General features: G+C 40.1%; 2 protein-coding genes across 5 annotated transcripts; both read right to left on the bottom strand.

Annotated features, from left to right (window-relative positions):
• Positions 1-10: 10 nt before the first annotated feature.
• Positions 11-11744, bottom strand: larp4ab (La ribonucleoprotein 4Ab). 3 transcript variants are annotated; one of them, XM_034585102.1, is made up of 15 exons: positions 11298-11744; positions 9430-9568; positions 8762-9122; positions 8323-8459; positions 8088-8191; positions 7677-7787; positions 7039-7092; positions 6047-6259; positions 5843-5946; positions 4551-4766; positions 4275-4326; positions 3914-4078; positions 3683-3816; positions 3257-3431; positions 11-2751 (listed from the first exon to the last, which is right to left on the bottom strand). In XM_034585102.1, the coding sequence occupies exons 1-15, from the start codon at positions 11298-11300 to the stop codon at positions 2350-2352; spliced, it is 2370 nt and encodes a 789-aa protein (XP_034440993.1). In that variant the 5' UTR covers positions 11301-11744; the 3' UTR covers positions 11-2349. The 3 variants fall into 3 exon arrangements, with proteins under 3 accessions (XP_034440993.1, XP_034440994.1, XP_034440992.1); XM_034585103.1 differs by lacking the exon at positions 11298-11744 and having other exon boundaries at positions 8762-8939; positions 9048-9122; positions 9430-9574; XM_034585101.1 differs by lacking the exon at positions 11298-11744 and having other exon boundaries at positions 9430-9574.
• Positions 11745-13858: 2114 nt separating this feature from the next.
• On the bottom strand, positions 13859-17166 carry pfdn5 (prefoldin 5). Of its 2 annotated transcripts, none has more exons than XM_034586451.1 (6): positions 17024-17166; positions 15776-15878; positions 15490-15521; positions 15294-15368; positions 15067-15172; positions 13859-14112 (listed from the first exon to the last, which is right to left on the bottom strand). In XM_034586451.1, exons 1-6 carry the CDS (start codon positions 17087-17089, stop codon positions 14027-14029), a joined length of 468 nt encoding a protein of 155 aa, XP_034442342.1. In that variant the 5' UTR covers positions 17090-17166; the 3' UTR covers positions 13859-14026. The 2 variants fall into 2 exon arrangements, with proteins under 2 accessions (XP_034442342.1, XP_034442341.1); XM_034586450.1 differs by lacking the exon at positions 13859-14112 and adding an exon at positions 14876-14987 and having other exon boundaries at positions 15042-15172.
• Between the last annotated feature and the right edge of the window lie 1088 nt (positions 17167-18254).

Below are 18254 nucleotides of genomic sequence, written 5' to 3'. Positions count from 1 at the left end.
TAAGACAGGACTGTTTAAAAATAAATCTTTATTTCCATATATCAGGCTCAGTAATAAAATATTCACTTGATAAACCAGTGTGTACTTGGCTGAAACTTGAAATCCTGTGTTTGATTGAGACAGTTATAAGCAGGACTATGATATAAGACTAATAGTGCATTGACGAGCAAACAAAATCATCTATATCATACACACCTAACATTGGACAAATAAGCATGCACATACTGTACATGTTAAGCTCTGCTCAAATCAGCTGCAGCCACCATAAACTAAGATTTACATCGGGTAGGATCTACGTGTCTCCCAAGTGTCGTGAACGGACCGTGTTGGATTTGTTCGACCAGCTAACCAGCCTCGATCAGTGGAGTGATGTGCTCAACAATCTCACAACTGTTGCTGTTGAGATCAAACACTGCTAAGGCACTGGAGGTTTGGTTTGAGATATCAGTTCCGTGTAGTTTGAAGCAGAAGCAATCTGTCTCTTTCTTGCACCCAGGTTTACACTGTCAATACAAACATACTGTACTATACTGTACACAGGAGACAACTACTGATTCCAAAAAAACAAAATACTGAACACCACAGTAAGTTTCCTAGAAGCGAAGGAATCAAAACACGTATCTCAAGGCATTTTTTTAATTCCCCTAACCCTAAAATGTATAATTCTTTACCTTCACTCATTTTTTTTGTTCATTTAAATTTGCAGCACCACAGGCTATTCAGAATAAATGAAAACATATTAAAGCATAAGTTCAGCATTTCTGAGCAACATTTTCCCATTTCTTACATCTGCTATGATTAAAAACCTTGAGATCAAACAATAGTGCATTTCAGTTCACACCACTACAGATACAGGTTGCTCTGCCATGAACCCTGACTGTACACATCAGCATTCAACTCAGTCGACAATAACCAAGTCTTTTTTCCCCTCAGATCTTTCTACACAACAATTTAGAAACATTAGAGAAACACTGATAACTATGAAAAGAAAAACATGAGAACTGGACTGAAAATTAAATTTAAAGAATCCTGTGCAGCAGGAAATAAGTACATAAACAACTAAAAATATACACACACACACACTCACTCAAGAAAGCTAATACATAAGACATTTAAAAGGTCAAGCTCAAACATGGTTTCAATATCAACAGATATACATTCAGCTGAAATGATGAAGTGATGATAATGCAGGCAGTGTCACAAAGACCAAGAGGAGACACTGGCCACAGCACCATCCATCAAACAGCTACTTTAATCCAATTTCTATTCAGAAATCATTATGTGTTAGCAAGTCACATGCAGGTGGTGGTTACAAATAATTATTTCACATCTCATCCTTCTCTAAAAACTTTAGAGAAGAAACTGAAAATACCGAACAATCTAAATACTATGTTACAGTAATTAGTGGGTGATCTTCTGGACTTAAACATTTCTGGAACAGGTTCTGTGCTCGGCAGGTTACCACCGTGAACTACTGAAGTAGCTGATAACCTGGTAATCCTGCTTCATGAGACAGACACCATCAAATAAAACATGTATTACTGCTCCTGCTTAACTCTAATAAAACTAAGCAACTGAAATAAGACATACAGATTTGCACAAGAGTTAAATAGAATTTAGTTGTTTCTCTACATTTGTTATTTCAGCTATTTGCAGTGCTTTAATATCTGCATCACAAAGGACAATTACTGGCAAAACATTCAATAATTAATAATCATCATATGATGTAATGTTTTGAATCTATATAACTTAGTATTTCACCATCATCTGTTGAAGAGCATGATTCCATAATCATGAGAATTTCTCCAATCACAGCTTCTCATCTAAACTCAAACCTTCTGTGGTATCACACTCCACTGTTTCTATGACTCTGCCCTAGATTCATCTTCTATTTCATAAAAAACAAAAAACAAAAACATCCTTGATAAAAATCTAAATAAAATCCGAAGGTGAAACAAATGCGAATAATGGCCACTAAAAAAAATATGTGCCACATTTGCCTTTCGGTCATTTTGGATGTTTACAATGCTTCTTGTCAGAACACAATATTTATATAGATACAAGATCCCTCTTTCGAAGGTTCAAACACACACACACTTTTGCCAGTTTATGGTGATATTACTTTAGGCAAAGTATGTTTCATCACCTCGTCTGCAATTCTGTCAGCAGACTAAATGCTTTTTCCTAAATGGAAAGTCTACTTGCAGTCTTTTCTGCAACAATGTAGAGAATCTTTGACAAAGTCTGTCAAACGAAATATATCCATCTGTCTATTTACATATATTCTATATTTACATATATATTTTTTTCTTGTTTAAGTACATGTTGTAAAGGTTTCGGTTCCTTGAGTTATTTTGGTGACCTTGGGGGAATGTTCTGTTCCTTGCCGCTGCGTCTGGCGCCCCGCTGTGGAGTAAATGGTTTTCCATTGTTCAGGCCTCTCTGATGCTCCCGAACTTTCAGCCCTGCACCTGCACCTGCACCTGCAGCTGCACCTCCAACTCTGGCTTGGCCATTTCCCCCCCTGAAGGAGCGCAACGGCTGACGAGGCGGCCGGCTGTCTCCATTTTTCTCTGGTTTGTCTGTTGTGCGCCTGTAGTTGGGGCAAGGCTCTTCACCCCTGTTGGCCTTGAGCTCCTGTAGGGGTTGGCTAGCTGAGGACGCAGGAGGTGAGGGAGAGGGAATCTGTGATCCTGGCTTGTCCATGGCCATCTTCTGGCACACCTCTGCATAGCTGAGCTTTTTGAGCCCCTGGTTAGTGAAGAATAGAGACATTTCAAAACTGAAATATAAACCACATATAAAACAACAAAATAAACATTAAAAAGGATAAAGAAATTTGTCACAAGTTTAACAAACATAAAGGCTGTCTCCGTTTGAACACCATGTGAGCCTAAATATTAAAATAGCGTAGAACAAATAATCCTTCAATAACACAATGACAAAGATCAATGGCAGAGAAGTGGATTAAGTTGAAGTGGTAGTTAGGCTGAGAAGTAACAGATACATTTCTATAGAAATTGTAAACGTTAAGACACAACTGGTGTCAATTCAAGCTGACAACAGCTGTAAATATTCATTATCCACATAGGAGTCAGATTAGATTTAACTAGATTTTATTTAAGTTTTTTGAATAATTCTGTATGACACAAAGCACAGTGTACGGAGGTTATAAAATGACTCATATGACTGACTAAACAGGGAGCATTAAGCAGGGAACTGATGCAGTATTCAAGAGGAGGAAAGCAGGACTCACCAGGTCTGATGTTGGAGTTGAGGGAGACGGAGATGGCGCTTCAGTTGGTAACGACTCGCTGCAGACGGGGGGGACATATTCTGATTCAGCTGGAGAAACAGCCTCCGTGGATGAAGAGATCACTTCCTCTGGAATGGGAAGTTCAGCTTTATCCTCTTCCTTTACTGGAGAATCACTGAATAGACAAAAATATTGTGTTATTTTTCATTACACGTCTTTCAGATATTTTGTTAGTTCTTACAATCAAACCTTCTGGAAGAGCTCCTGCACACTGTCCAACTTGCAATCAGAAATGTAATATGCAATGCTACAAGTAGTAGACCTGTGTTCTGATTGAACACAGTGAGAGGGAGCTCTTTCACAAGTTTTGATCCACTTGTACACAAGTGTTTATTAGTTCTTGCTACACCATGAAGAAAACTGTACCATGAGGTGGGTGGTGCCTCTGTCTGCAGTGTCACAGGAGCAGGTATGGCAGCTGGGACCACGGATTCTGGTGAGCTCACAGGATCTTCTGAGACAGTTGTGCGTCTGGTCTCATTAGCTTCTTGGCTCACAGGCTGAGATTAAAATATAAAAATATAATGAGCATTTATGCAACTGTAACTTTAAGGCTGATTCTCCAATAAAGGGGCCATCAGAGAAGGTGAGATTTACCTTGTTGGTCACCTTTATGCCACGTACAACATCAGAGAGGCGCATCTCTGGTGTGGTTTCTCCTCGCGTACTAACCACAGACCCTGGTAAAGGAGGGAAATTGGAAGCGGCCAGGTCAAACTTTGGAGGAGGTGGAACCTTGGCCTCCATCAAAGGGATAGGACGCTGCAGAAGAAAAAAAAAATCAGTAAAGGTTAAGACAAGAAAGGATTTTGTACACTACTTGAAAATTGCCACAGAACATTAAACTGTCAACTTTTTGAGATACCCTCAGGACCTGTCTGTTCTACAGAAATGTGTGAGGACAATTGTTTTGTAGAGAGTCACTCGATATTTTACAGAAAAAGGAAAAAGTGCTCACCGTGGTATATTCATCTTCTCTTTTTCTCCTCATGCCTCTGTAGCCACCTCTCCTAAAAACAAATCAGTTGGGTTTTATTAGGGTTTTTTCTGTCTTGCATTTCCATTGAGCTGACCGTGAAAGCCAAAAACATTCCTTAATAATGTCAACACTTAAGAGACGATCAAATTACGACAACTATATATATGAATAGAGTACACACCAGTTCACTGCACATTAGTGGGTCACACTGCAAATAATCTCTTAATGTTCACAAACAGGATATAATTAACTAACCTGCCACGTCCACCCCCACTCAGATCTCCGCTGGATATGTTAGCTGGCAGAGAAATATCTTTAAAAGTGAAGGACAGCAGAGAGACTGGCTCTGGTGTCTGCAAGGGCTGCGGACTCAAGGGACCAGGCAGACCATCCATCAGGGCCCCCAGTGTCAAGGAAGACGGAGAATGAGTGGGCATGTCAGCCGGCCTGTGGTGACCCTTCACGTGGTTTCTGGACATAAACAAAGGACATACAATCTCAATACCAGCGTTACCATGAAAAAGTAGATTGATATTTTAGCAAAGTATAATCAATTACTTTAACAATAAGAGTGAACACATTATGACGTTAAAGCAGTTTCAAATAAAAGGCAAAAGGGATATGGTAGTTTGATCACAATGTAGTTTTTTACATTTCTAGACCATAAATGGCTGACACAGGTTGCTTTGACTGCACATATTTTTTCCGTATGTCTTTAGGATTTGTTTAAATAATTTGCTTTCCATTTTAAAATATATGGACCAAATTCAAACAAATGCCAAATTCAAACAAATGCTTATTATTGAAGTTATGTCCCTAACATCTACTGGTAGTTGACAACCTAATCTGTGCAGAAGACGTTCAAACGTACAAGGGAAATTCACCATCTTGTCCTATGTTCTAAAGTAGCTTGCAACTTCTGTTTGCCAATAGAAAATTAGGGCTTACATATAATGTTTATGAATTGATTTAACAACCACTACAACTAAAAGAAAAACTGTATTGAGCCTGGCATTTGCCGCCCTCTCAAATGACATAATTAAGCTACTGTAACAAATGTCCCATTTAACTTCATAATGTGGGTCCATTTGAGTTGCAGTAAATGTCTACACTATTGTCTCGAAGTCCAAAACAAATCCAGAAGGAAATCTTCTCAATTGAATCATAGTTATGACAGTATTAGTCTTGTTAAAGACATTTGAACCATCAGGGGCTACACATTAACGTTAAACTTGATGCAGTCTGCTAAAAGGTAAGGCAATAAACACGAGTATTACCACACCCCTAACGTCAGTAGTGTTATACAAAGGATATTACAGTAAGACTAGAGTTCAAATTCACGTGACGTAATGTGTGGTCCCCGACAGGTCCTGACAAGTGAGTATTTCTGGCAAGCGTATTTGTGGTTCACTTAAGTAAAATAATCACAGTGATTAGAGAATGAACATTTGCTTCGCATTTGATAAAGAGTTGAAAGAAAAAGGTGAATTAAGACGGGACAGAACTACTGTGAATGAGAGAGTTATGTCATCATGACTTGCACTTACTGGTTCCTGCTCATGGGTCGATGTGGTTTGATGGAGCCTGAGTTTCCTTTGTAGTTCCCAGGATTGTTGTAACCATTCATGAATCCACCATTTTGGAAAGGTGCCTAGATGTTACAAAGGAAATCAAATTACACAATGTAACTCTGATACTTTAGTCAATAATGAATCTCATCTTGAAAAACACGTTGTGATTGAAACTCTTACCAGTGGGGTTTCAAAGTAAGGCATGACTGAAGGGTTCCAGGAGTGAGACACCACAGGATAAACAGGGTACTGCTGCTGAGGGCTGTACATCTGCTGCATGTAGACAGGGGAGCTGTACTGGGCCTGTGGTTGGGCAGGCTGACTGAAAACACTGGAGTCCAAACTGCGGAAGCCATTCTTACCAAAGAATGTGTTAATGGCCTTAATGCGGGCCTGTGGGGGACAGAAAAGGAAGGAGAGGAGTGAGTTAGGTGTGTTTGTTGTGGCTAAAGAAGTGAAGTAGCTCTGTGTATATTGTCCTTTAGTCCCCTCAGATCTCATAATCTCACGGTCATTAGGTCATAAAACACTGCTCTGACTAGGGGAGAGAAGGGGAGGGAGAGGGAGTTGGGGGGGAGAGAGTGAAGGAGGACAAGGGAGAGTAGAGGTGAAGAGTAGAAGCAGCAGCAGAAATACGGTAGAATTAGAGAACTACAGATTAAAACTTCCTCCCAGCCAGTCGCAGTGCATATGGGTCCTTCCAAGCGCGATACTGATCATCACTGGGGTTTAAACATAACGATTAATATGTCACAGGCTAATTTGTTATATCAGCAAATAAACGAGGGCCCACAAGGTCAAGTCAAAGTCCAGCTGCAAAAGATCCCTGAAAGGCAAAGGTAAATGCCAGACGGTGATAACACGGGCAATCAAACTGTCTGGAGATACGAGTATGCTGCAGTTCAGACAAACAAAGGAGCAGAGATCATTGGATTTCCTCCTTGCTTATCAAGGGCCTGTACACACAAATCCCAAGGTCACTCTTGAGGCCACAGCTTAGCCAAACAGCCGAGCATAGAGTAGTGCCGCGACAGCTGACAACATAACTAGTCTTGCGTAACACAAGGCTCACCGGGCTCCACACTAGTGTCTAAATTACAACCAATGATAAGCAGTGATTCAGCCCGAGCTAAGAACTTACTATACCCAATAAAGTCAATAACAGTACTCACCATGATGGGTTTTCCCTGGAACATTTTCACTTCCTCTCTGAGGTATCTGAAAGCCTGGGGACAAAAAAAGAACCCACATTCACAATACTGTAAAATCTGCGTTGTTCCCTTTTAAATTTAAAGAGTTAAATCTTTCCTCCGCTCACTTCACTGTTAACACGTCACTTTGTTGTGATAACTTCTGTGTCATCGCGCCTTCACATCCTTTACAATGATCTATTTTCACTGACACCATAAATCACTTATTATTTAATATGCGTCATTAATTACCATTTACTGTGTCATAAACTGCTTATTATGTTTCACCATGTTTCAACATGTGTTGTTAAGTCTTGAAGTGTGATTAGTTACGTTTTATCATGTACTGTCATTCACTGCATTATTTTCATCCGTCATTGTGAACAATAAAAGCCTCACAAGGCTCAATTATTTCATTTTTACTCTGGGTGCTAAAAATTTATAAAATAAATAAAAATAAAGCATTTGAATAGTATTGATTTTAATACTCAAATTATATTAAACTCAGCCCTATTATCAATTCCAAAAAATGAACTGTATTCTAACTCTAGATTTGACCAGCAAGTTGGTCAAAGCTAAGACATGCAGTTATTATTGTGGTTATTAATGAGGAGACGTACCTGTAGTGCATCCATATCTGACTGAAATGTTATGTACCAATTGCTGTTATGTGCAAACTCAGCACTTAACGCTTTTGGACAGTTTTCGCTCTTAAAAAGAGCCTCCACCTCCTGCAAAGAGAGAAACGAGGCACATGTTATACTGTTCTGGCTCCACCACTGAACTCATCTCCCCCTGCATGCTCGGTGATGAGCTGTCAATGAACCATAACACAGCCACAAACAAATCAAACCAGAATTTTAACATCAAAGTGATGCAGGTACTGTGAATCACTCACTATAACTAACTACTAACTGAGCAGCAACACAGTGTAAAACAAGCACAATCATATGAAAACACCTTGTTTGTAGGATGTACTGTACAGTGAGAAGTGTGGATGTCGAGGACTGTGCAGTGTGAGTTGTCTTTACCTCAACTGGTGTAGTTTCTGGCACCTCTCTCAGAATGATGATACAGCGACTGTGGTTCGGCCGAACCTTCTCTCCACTTTCGTCGACTTGCACCATGGGAGAGGCTGTAACAAAAAGCGAAAACATTAGCATCACGAACTAAAAAAAAATGTTATGTGGAATCTGTTGGGGACCTCAATGAATCTGCTAACAATTGTAAATGGATACAGGGAGAACAGCAGTGACATGACAGTACCTCGCAGTACATCCACAATGAGGTCCATGTCAGTAGTGAGAGCTTTGATGTCCTCTATGCAAGCGATGGTCCAGATGGGAACAAACTGATCACTGTCCATCTGAGATATAAGGTAGAGGTCCTTGGAGAGGTTCTCCCTGTAAACACCCAAAACAAAAACATTGATCTTTAAAAAATTATTCATAATATCTTTGCTTTGTACCTTCACAAATCAGGACTGCGCCAAAAATGGATTTTCACTCCCATCTCACACCAATATTAATCAGGAACTGATCCTATTTTATCAATCATCAACCCCTCTATTCATTCATGACTTACTTCATAAAGTACATGAGCGAGTATCAGTCACGAAAGATCAGAATTACAATTTGTGGTATATAAAAAGGACTTGGTAGATTATTGATCTTTTCTTACTAATAATAATATATTCTCCACTCACCTCGAAAAGCAGAACTCAAGTTGTTTCTTCAGAGACTCCCTTAGGCACTCCTCAGACATTGGTTGTTCCTTAGAAACGTCACCATCTATGGCTGGTTCGCTTTGTTGGTCGAAAACTAGAGACCCCAAGTCAGGGGGGTTGATGCCGTCTGTGGCTACAGGGCCGTCTGTGGCTACAGTGCCGTCTGTGGCTACAGGGCCTTCTGTGGCTACAGTGCCGTCTGTGGCTACAGTGCCGTCTGTGGCTACAGGGCCTTCTGTGGCTACAGGGCCTTCTGTGGCTACAGGGGCAAAGTCACCAGTGCTGTCAGGAAACTCAGTGTCACATCCTTTACCCTCTGCGGAGGGAACGTCTGTGTAACCTAAGATAGAGAATGCAGGCAGTGACAAAATAGTTGTGAAATAACGGTTATGTGTAGACCACAACAGACACCACTCTGAACGAGCTTTGTCATGCTTCATATTCTCTGCATAACCCTGAGGACATAGACTTACAATGATTCCCTCATATACCATGTTTTTGTTTAAGAAATACTGTCCAATTCTATATGTCAAAGTGTTGTACTGGGAGAGGTATGGGTTTTATATTCATGTTAAAAATTCATGTGAGGAGAAGCTGGGGATAAACTTTAGTTCGAAAACATTAATTTAACATAGAAGTGCTCTTACCATTGGTCATCTCAGCAGGAGGAGGGTTGGTCTGCGGACAAGGTGAATCCTCTGTCCCCTCTGGGATGTCGTTCTGGTGGGCAGGCACCTCCTGCCACACTTTAGCATTGGGATTCAGACCCGCTCCCTTAGTGGTAACCTGCATGATTATAAGAATATAGTTTGAGGTTCACACCTTACACTGTATGCTAAAAGGTACAACTAGCATAGAGAAGCCAAAACGTTATTTGAACATTGTATTAATCATTATATCACAATTTTTACGGACTTTAAACTAGGAGGCCAGGCAGAGAAAGTCCATAAAAACTGTGAAAACTTGGACATTCGCGTTCACACATGCCCCTCCACCGGAAACATAAGGAGGGACTGCGAAGTCCAGCAGCTAGTACAAAAAAGTCAATAGTTTATTTTTTTACTTCTAAAAGTGGAGCTTGGTATATTAGACTGGTGGAGGGTGGGAAAATATATATATTACATAATCTAGATTTTAAGATCTGGATTATCATGTGTACACAGTTGAGAAGTGTGGTTTAGTGTATAAAATAGTATGAAGCAATCAGAGCATCTTTGCAAATACATGTGTCAACTGTGTGCAACAAAAGATCCCAGACAAGTGTAGAGCTGTCAAAAAAACGATATTATTAGCACCAGTCAGCCATAAATTTGAAATGAGGGCAAATTCTCAGGGCTCAATAAAATGCTGTGGTTTTAACTTGGCCTTTGACCTCAGTTTTACACTGAGGATATGCTTTTAAAATACTGCTTATCCGTATTACGCAAAAATAACTAACAACCCTGACAGCTGACTTCCTTCCTCAAATATATCACAGCCAATCCGATGAATGAGGAGAGTTCACATGCGAAATCCTGTGATCCAGTTTTACAACACACACACACACACACACACACACAGGCGCGCACACACTCCATTGGCTTCCTCATCAGCCATACTCCGCCCCTCCCACGGGCACATGTAACCGTACATGGCGCTGGTCCGTCTGGGAGCGTGACTTGAACAATACATTTCAACCTGTCACCCGTTACAAAACACCGATCGCCCTTCGCCCATCGAAACCAGTAAATAACTGGTAACGTGTAGTAACCTTTCCGCGCTTCCTGTGGTCGTTTGCAGCCGCCGAGGCCTCAAAGTGAAGCGAAGTAGCGGCGATTCTTCGAGAATCAGGAAGAACGAGCACATGGCGCAGGCGAGCCCATGCAACTCGGGACGACATTCAAAACGCAACCATTCCGCGTTAAACCCGAGTAAATAGAGCTGATCCGGCGTGTGGATACAAGGCGTTTGTGGTCGATCGATTATTGGATGCTCTCTGGTCGATCTCCTGTCAAAGTTATCGTGCCATGACCTTTACCACGCAGCCCTTTAATAGCCGAGGGGAGCAGCTAGCTAACAGTGAACACAAATCACGTGCAGCACGGGCACCGCAACGAAATTCAAGAATACGTGCAGTACAACTTCTTAAGGAACAACATGTCCCACGTTTCCCTCCGATTGCAACATGTCCCTTAACACACGCAGGCCGGCGCGGCGGGCTGGTTGGCCACCATATGGTAACTAGCCACAACAAACACACTCGCCTTTAGCTAACTAGCTTAGGTTGACTGTAGCAGACCGGCGAGAACTGGCCTGACTTTACACTGCAGTCATTAACTAATGTGCTCCACAGGGTGACCCCGACCCGCCATTAACCGCACATGTAAATAATTGAACCGAGGGAAAGAAGCGGCAACACGAAGGTTAATAAACCGTCGCTGGCGTGTTGTTAAAAGAGTGAAGCGGTTTAATTCCAGCGAGGAAGGACGCAAACAGGTTGCCGCATGTTAGCTAACGTCCAGGCCCCAACACTCACCATGCTGCTCCGGTCCTCGGCTTCTTCTCACGGTGTCCTCTTCGGCTCCGAGGGGTTTAACCGCCCTGGTGGATTTATTCCCCCGCAGATGGTTTCAGAGTGGCCTGCTGCTCTTTGTTCAGCGTCGCCGCGTCGTCGCTTCCCCGGTTGAACTTACGTCTCCCCGGCAACTGGTAACTCACACGGCCGCGCGTGCTCCGGGTGGATCTGCGCAGACTTTCAACTTCGAACACTTCTAACTTGAACCAGTAGTGATGCTGTCGTCGAAAGCGTTTCCCGTTCGGTTTTCTTCTCATGCAGTGTGGTCCCTCCGCTGCTCAGTTCGTCATCCCGCAGATCAGCTCCGAAGTGCCGCTCGTCCAGCGTGTGACAGCTGCGTCCTCTGTCCGCCACCGTTCGTCCCGACAAGCTGAGCTGCCTCCGCCTCCAACAGCGCAGCGTCGCAGCCGCTGACGGTGACCTCTGAGCGGCTGCAGCACAGGAGAGGAGTCCGAGCACGACGCAACACACCGAGATATGAGATATGATCTATAATCTATAATCTATATCCACATGGGATGTTTCAAACACACTTCATGTTTTACTTCTTTAAAACTCCCATCACCAGTCAATTTACTGCATTATAAGTACAACCCAGTCACTGGACATGTTGAAGATAAGATAAGATGATAACAATAATAAACGTGTAAACAAGGTTACAAGGTGCTTTAAAGATTAAAAACGAAAACTTTAAGGTAAACAATATAGGAAATAGTTAAAAAGCAAAAGATAAAAAAAAATATTTAAAAGCAATTTGAAGATCACTCAACAATACAGTACAGGTACAGAAATAAAAATGGCACAGATAAGAGTTAAAACAAGATAAAATAAAACATTATTATTGAAATAGATAGAAAGATAAAATGAGATAAGTTGAGTTTGTCCCACAACGTGGAAATTTGCCGTGTAGCAGCAGTGAGGCTGAACAGTGCAAAAAATAGACATCACTTAAGTAATTGATAAGTAAACATGCAATATAAACTCAAGGAAGTATACTAAAAATATAAATAGAATAGAAACAATATATACAGTTTAATATAAAGTATTCAAGTTCAATCAGTAAAATTTAATTTAATTTTCCATGTAGAAAAGATCTAGATTTTAATCAGTGGATATTATTTAAGGCTTAACCCTTTACTATCGTAGCAGGTTTAGATGAAGCTCATTTCAATTATTTTTTACTTAAGGTTGCAACTGATTAACATTTTCAATATGGATTCATCTTCTGATTATTGGTTGGTTTCTATAAATTATTAAAATAGTGAGAATAACAGTCATCTGTATCAAAGTGACAACGTTCTGTTGTGTTGAACCAATTGTTCAAACCTCAAAACAAAAAGTAAAATTAAATGAGGGTAAAAACAGCCAAATTTCTATATTAACTATATATATTATATTAACTATAATCTCAATAATTGACAGTAAATGTATAAAAAAGGTAAATTTCCAGCTGAATTTAGTGGAGTATAAGTACAATGTATCATAAAACCCAAATACTCAAAGTAAGGAGCTCTCAAAGATGTATTTAAATTGCACAGTACTTAGGTTAATGTGCTAAACTTTCATCACTTCCCATCACTTCTGGTTAGCACTCATAACTCCTATAGTGAGTGAAGAGGACATGACCTCATGCAAAGTTTGAAAATTTGGAAAAATTTACAAAGTACTGGTGTCTTTAGCTTTCTGTTTTCAATTGCTCTTTAAAAAGTGACGTGAGACAAATGGGATTTTAGGATTTCCTCACATGTAAATTGAAATGAAACACTGGTTACGATATCACATGGATGGCACTGGAACATAGAATTAAGTGTGTGGAATAAAACCAGTGTGGTTGACAGTGTTAAGAGTGTGAGCAGAGCTGGTCATGGATGATAATGTACAACAAACTGCACTTAAAGAAGTTTGTAATAATCCACTGGATGTGTGGCTGTGTAAGTGTAAATGTTTTTTGTCCTTCTTAAGAGATCTCAAGTTTAATTGAATGTATCCACATGAAACCAATTTTAACATGACCTAGTGTGCAGAAAGTCGGGGTCATAGGGTGGAATTAAGTCTTGGATTCTATCGTGAACCTTATTGCAAGGAAATGGCTTCATGACTGGTTAGTGTTGCCTTCCTCTGAAGCTGTTGTTTATGTATCTTGGTAGAAACATTGACTTTGTGATGACTTTATACTTGTGCTGGGATTGTTTTGTACAGGGTCAACTGCGCACGGTTCCACCATCATGTTGTAACTTCATGATTTAAAGCCTCACATCTATGCTCCAACCCACAGAGGTGATTTCATTCAAGGCTGACCGGACCTCTTCACAGGACTTTATGGGTTGCAGTCGTCTCACGTAATTCCCAAACTAAGTTTTACCCACATTCTCCCATCAGTCTAATGGAACACAGCTATATGGGTGTGCAGGGCCTTAATGGTTGCGTCAGAGGACTGAGTTTACCTATGATTGTAAAAATGTTACCAAAGTCTGAAAAACCTCTCAGTACTGGATACCAATGATGAAACTCAGAAGTGAAACTGTTTCTTAATGGTCTCATGATTTTTATTGATTATGTAAAATTGACCAAGTACATGACCACTTTACCAGTGACAACAACCTATTTACTGGTGACCAAATTTGTGCACTTACTTCAGACGGATACAAAAAGGTTTTTTATTATTCATTATTTATTGTGGATTCATTAGGTTAAGCCTTGGTGGTCCCGACCACCTGTGACGTCTGCTGGCTCTGTTGTAGTTGCTGGATCTTCACATTCATGACTTCGATCACAGCTGCAAGACAAAAACAAACCCTCAATGAATTAAGTAAATAGGTGCCTTCTTTTTCCTGAACTAAAGGATAAGGTTGTGGTCGACAACGTAACTTGATCTGTGCTGTCTGCAGTAATGAAGTTTTCACAAAACTTATACAGTCTAGTGAACTGTTTTTTTCCTGTAAAATATTTTCTGGGTACTAATAATAACTTGAATACTAATTTTAACATTTTAGTTAAAGTCACAGTATCAAACTGTAAATGTCCGATTATTTTCCCATCATCAGCTCAACAGTGAAATAACAAACAAAAGTGACTGGAAACAGAAATGTTTTCATCATTGGCGAGTTTCTGACAGAGCTGTAGAACATTGGTACTTTCATCCATTTAATTAGAAATTTAACATACATACACCCCTGTATAACATCAATGAAATGCTTAGCATTTCTTAGGGCTTGCATACAGACTATATAAAGATGGTTGACATGCCACATGGTCCACTTCCACTATCTGAAAATGAAGCCAAAATGTCCTGGATATGGTTGCTGTCATCTTGTGCTAATTACATAATTTGTGGAGTGTGTGCAGTAGTGATTGGGGGATAGAACAGTCAAGCATGACATTTCATCCAGTTGTTGTATCATCAAGTAACTAATTAAAACCAAACTTGCTAAAAACATCTTTCAGATCAAATTAAGTGTGTTTTTTCATTTTAGTTTGGCCTACGCCCCATCTGCTAACGCAGTATATGACCTATACTGCAGCCAGCCACCAGGGGCGATTGAGGTGCTTTGGCTTTACTTTTCGGGAGCCATAATGTCAGACATCTTTCCATACAGTCTATGACATATGTATAAGTAAAAGATACAGGAGAAATGCAGTACAAATGTTTGTCTATATAAAAGGAAATTGTGACATTGTTTGGTAAAACAAAAAGGAAGAAATGATCTGTTGAAGATGTTTCTGGGCTTACCTTGTTTCATTGAATGTTTTTCCTGAAGAGCTGGCTGAACTTTTTCTATCTGCTTTGTGAGGAAGTCTATTTTGCGCTTGAAGAATTTCTTTGAGTCTCCCACATTCTACAAATACAGACAAATACAGTTATATAAATAAATTCACATAACAATGACTAGCTCAACATTATGTGAAAAATGGAAATACATGAATACATTGTGTGGTGTTCAAACTACACATTTTTACCTTTTCAACATAATATCCTGTCCCCACATCCACTAAGACATGTTCCACATCATTTAATGTTCCAGGGACGTACATCTGAGAAGAAACCAAGTCAAGGACAAGCAACTACTGTACATCTCAAGAGACATCATTTGAAGTACATCTCACAGAACAGCTAAATGGTAACTGCTAGCTGCTACATTGTGATGGAGGATACAGAACTGGTGAGAGGCACCAGCAATTTTTTTCCTGCATGAGAAAAAAGAGAAAGGAGAAAAGGTGAACAACTAATCTATTACAGCTAAAGATTCAAAGCTGCAGATCAGCACAATTTCTACATCACTATCACTAAATTGTGCTGGTTTTACTTGATGTATTAATTATATGGTTTATCACAGGAACTGAAGAAACACTGATGAGGTACGTATGTTTTTGAATAAATATTTCCAGTGACACTGATTAAGACTTGATTGTCAAAAAATAATAAAATGTATTTCACTCACCTTTGTTGTTTTTGCTCAACACATTTAAACTATCTTTTGCTTCAACAAACTTTGTCTGGGCAACTTTTAGTTGAGTTATTGAAGACGTCAAGAACTCAACTTCCTGCAAGACATTAAAATTGACAAAACAACCATGGTCAGAGACAACACACCAAACAATCCCAAAAAGCCAGGTTCATTTGGGTCCAAGCAATTTGAGTAATTGCAAATTGGTCAGAAGAATGTACGACTGAAATACAGAAGCAGCTTTGACTGGTCCCCCATCTTGTGGCGCAGTCTCAAGTCAAATTCTGGCTGCAAGACCCTCATTGGCCCTGTTCAGACATGGTATTGACATGTGTCCTGAGAGATCCCACCACACGTGGACAGCTGTAAGTTGGCCTGTTCACTCCTCGCATTAAAATGCTTTCTGAATGCGTCTCCTGGGACCACCTGTGATCGGATCTCATTTCCCAGCTCTAAGATCAAATCATGTTTTAATCGGATCATTCAGGACGGATGTTAATACCAGGTCTGGGTGGGGTCATTATGTCAGTTAATAAGGATTGTTTTTTCTTTTTAAATCAATCTGCTTCCAGTTTTTCAAACTATAAACACACACAAATCACAGGGAAATGTTGCAGTAATACACAATGTTAATGGAGACAACACTTTCTTCTAGGGATTACGACTGTCCGGTTGATCAGTGTATAAAATGTCACCAAATAGCGAGAACAAACATGTCAATATATTCAAAGTTTAAAAACACAAAGATGTTAAGTATCATAGAAAACAGATGGCGCAGACATAAATCAACATTAATATCGGGTTGTTTCCAGTTAATTTTCTGTCAATCATCTATTTGACCGATCAACTAACCTGCATGAGGAAATAATGACAGTGCGGTAGATTTTGGGGGGGGGGGGGCACACCTCTGAGCCCCATACGGTTGACTTGGTCATGCTAACAGGACTGTGGCCATTAACTCAACTGCATTGATTTACCATGAGAATAACAACCTGTGTCCATAAACAACGTTTTACACTATTTCATCGTAGCCTCGTAACGTCCCATGCTAGAACATTCTGCGCAAAACGACGAGGAACACGCGTTGTCATAACACACCGGGTATTTAAGCACCGTTTGAACCGCTAGCTAGTGATGCTAGTTAGCTTCCCCACCGTCTTGTTTTCAACAGTGTCGCCCCCCGTCGGGTCAAAATGTCCGAACACACTCAGGAGTGAAATAAGGTGAACCTGCTCTTGTTACCTGGTCCAGTTGGTTCTTCAGTCCCTCCAACTGGGGCAGGGAGAGGTCTGTGAGATTCACCGCCATGTTGGTAGAGCACTGCCAGATGATGACCCTCTTCTTCTTCTTCTTCTCGTGGGAGTGTTTCCGGGTGAAGTGCCGCCGATAGTGCTCCCCGGTGGACAAGACGCGACGGTACAACTAGTCTAAACAAAGCCGATGGTCTCTCATGGAAGACAAACGCATTACAAACACACTGTGGTGTAAAACGTTTAAGTCGCTTACTGTTGAATTAAAAAACAAACAATGCATCGAATGTTTTTCATTCATAAGTAAATATCAGGCCAACTGCATTAAACAGAAAAAATAATATTAGGTGTAATCCCTCTGACAGAACTAATTCTCTGTGGAGAAGTTTTAAAGTAGCTTGCAGGTAGGTTGTTGCCACAGTTCCTCTATGGTTTGAGTCATTCTTAGTGTCGTCTGTCTCCTCATGTGATCTCATAATGTGTGAGAGTAAGATCATCTGTTCCATGACTCTTTTTCCAGAGTTGGTTTCTTTATGACTCTGCTCATGTTTTGTCATGCTGCAGATCAGATGAGACCCATCAGGTGTCTCCCTATCATTGGTTAAAAAGACTTTTAACATCTGAAGTGCCTGCATTTATTCCATGGTCCCAACATGCATTAAGACCACCTTACATGGGAGTCACAATATGAAGTGATGTCAACACATTATGCCTCAAACAGAACGAACTCTGCATTAAGCGCCTCAAGAACAAGAGATATAGCTACAGTTTTTACAATTAAGGAGAACACTATCCCACAAGTAATAAAAAAACAGTACATTTGTATTGTACGAATGAGATGTGTATGTTGTGTAAGAACACATTTCACATTTCCTATCCCTAGTTATTACTGTAAATACCCATAGTCAGGCTTTTCCCATCCCTTCACATAAATGTGATAAATATCAGTTATTTCCACACCACAGACTGTGTGTGAGAACACCTTTATTTGAAAACAATTCTGTCAATACATAAAAAACGCATCCAAACACTATTAAAATTTTAAATAATTCAAAACACATTAGAATTTGTTTAAAAACAGAGGCATTTAAATAAGGAAAATGCAGTACTACAATCGTACTTTTAGGGAAATTCAAATTAAAGTCACATTCTCCAGCTTGTGTGCGGAAACCTTAAGTCAGGTCATGGTGAAGCAGCTTGTTTTGAAGTATTTACTGTATAAG

The sequence above is a fragment of the Hippoglossus hippoglossus genome, chromosome 5 (assembly GCF_009819705.1).
Source record: "Hippoglossus hippoglossus isolate fHipHip1 chromosome 5, fHipHip1.pri, whole genome shotgun sequence".
NCBI classification, from domain to species: domain Eukaryota; kingdom Metazoa; phylum Chordata; class Actinopteri; order Pleuronectiformes; family Pleuronectidae; genus Hippoglossus; species Hippoglossus hippoglossus.
The sequence above is the reverse complement of the archived record's forward strand: the minus strand, read 5'-3'. Positions and strand labels throughout refer to the sequence as shown.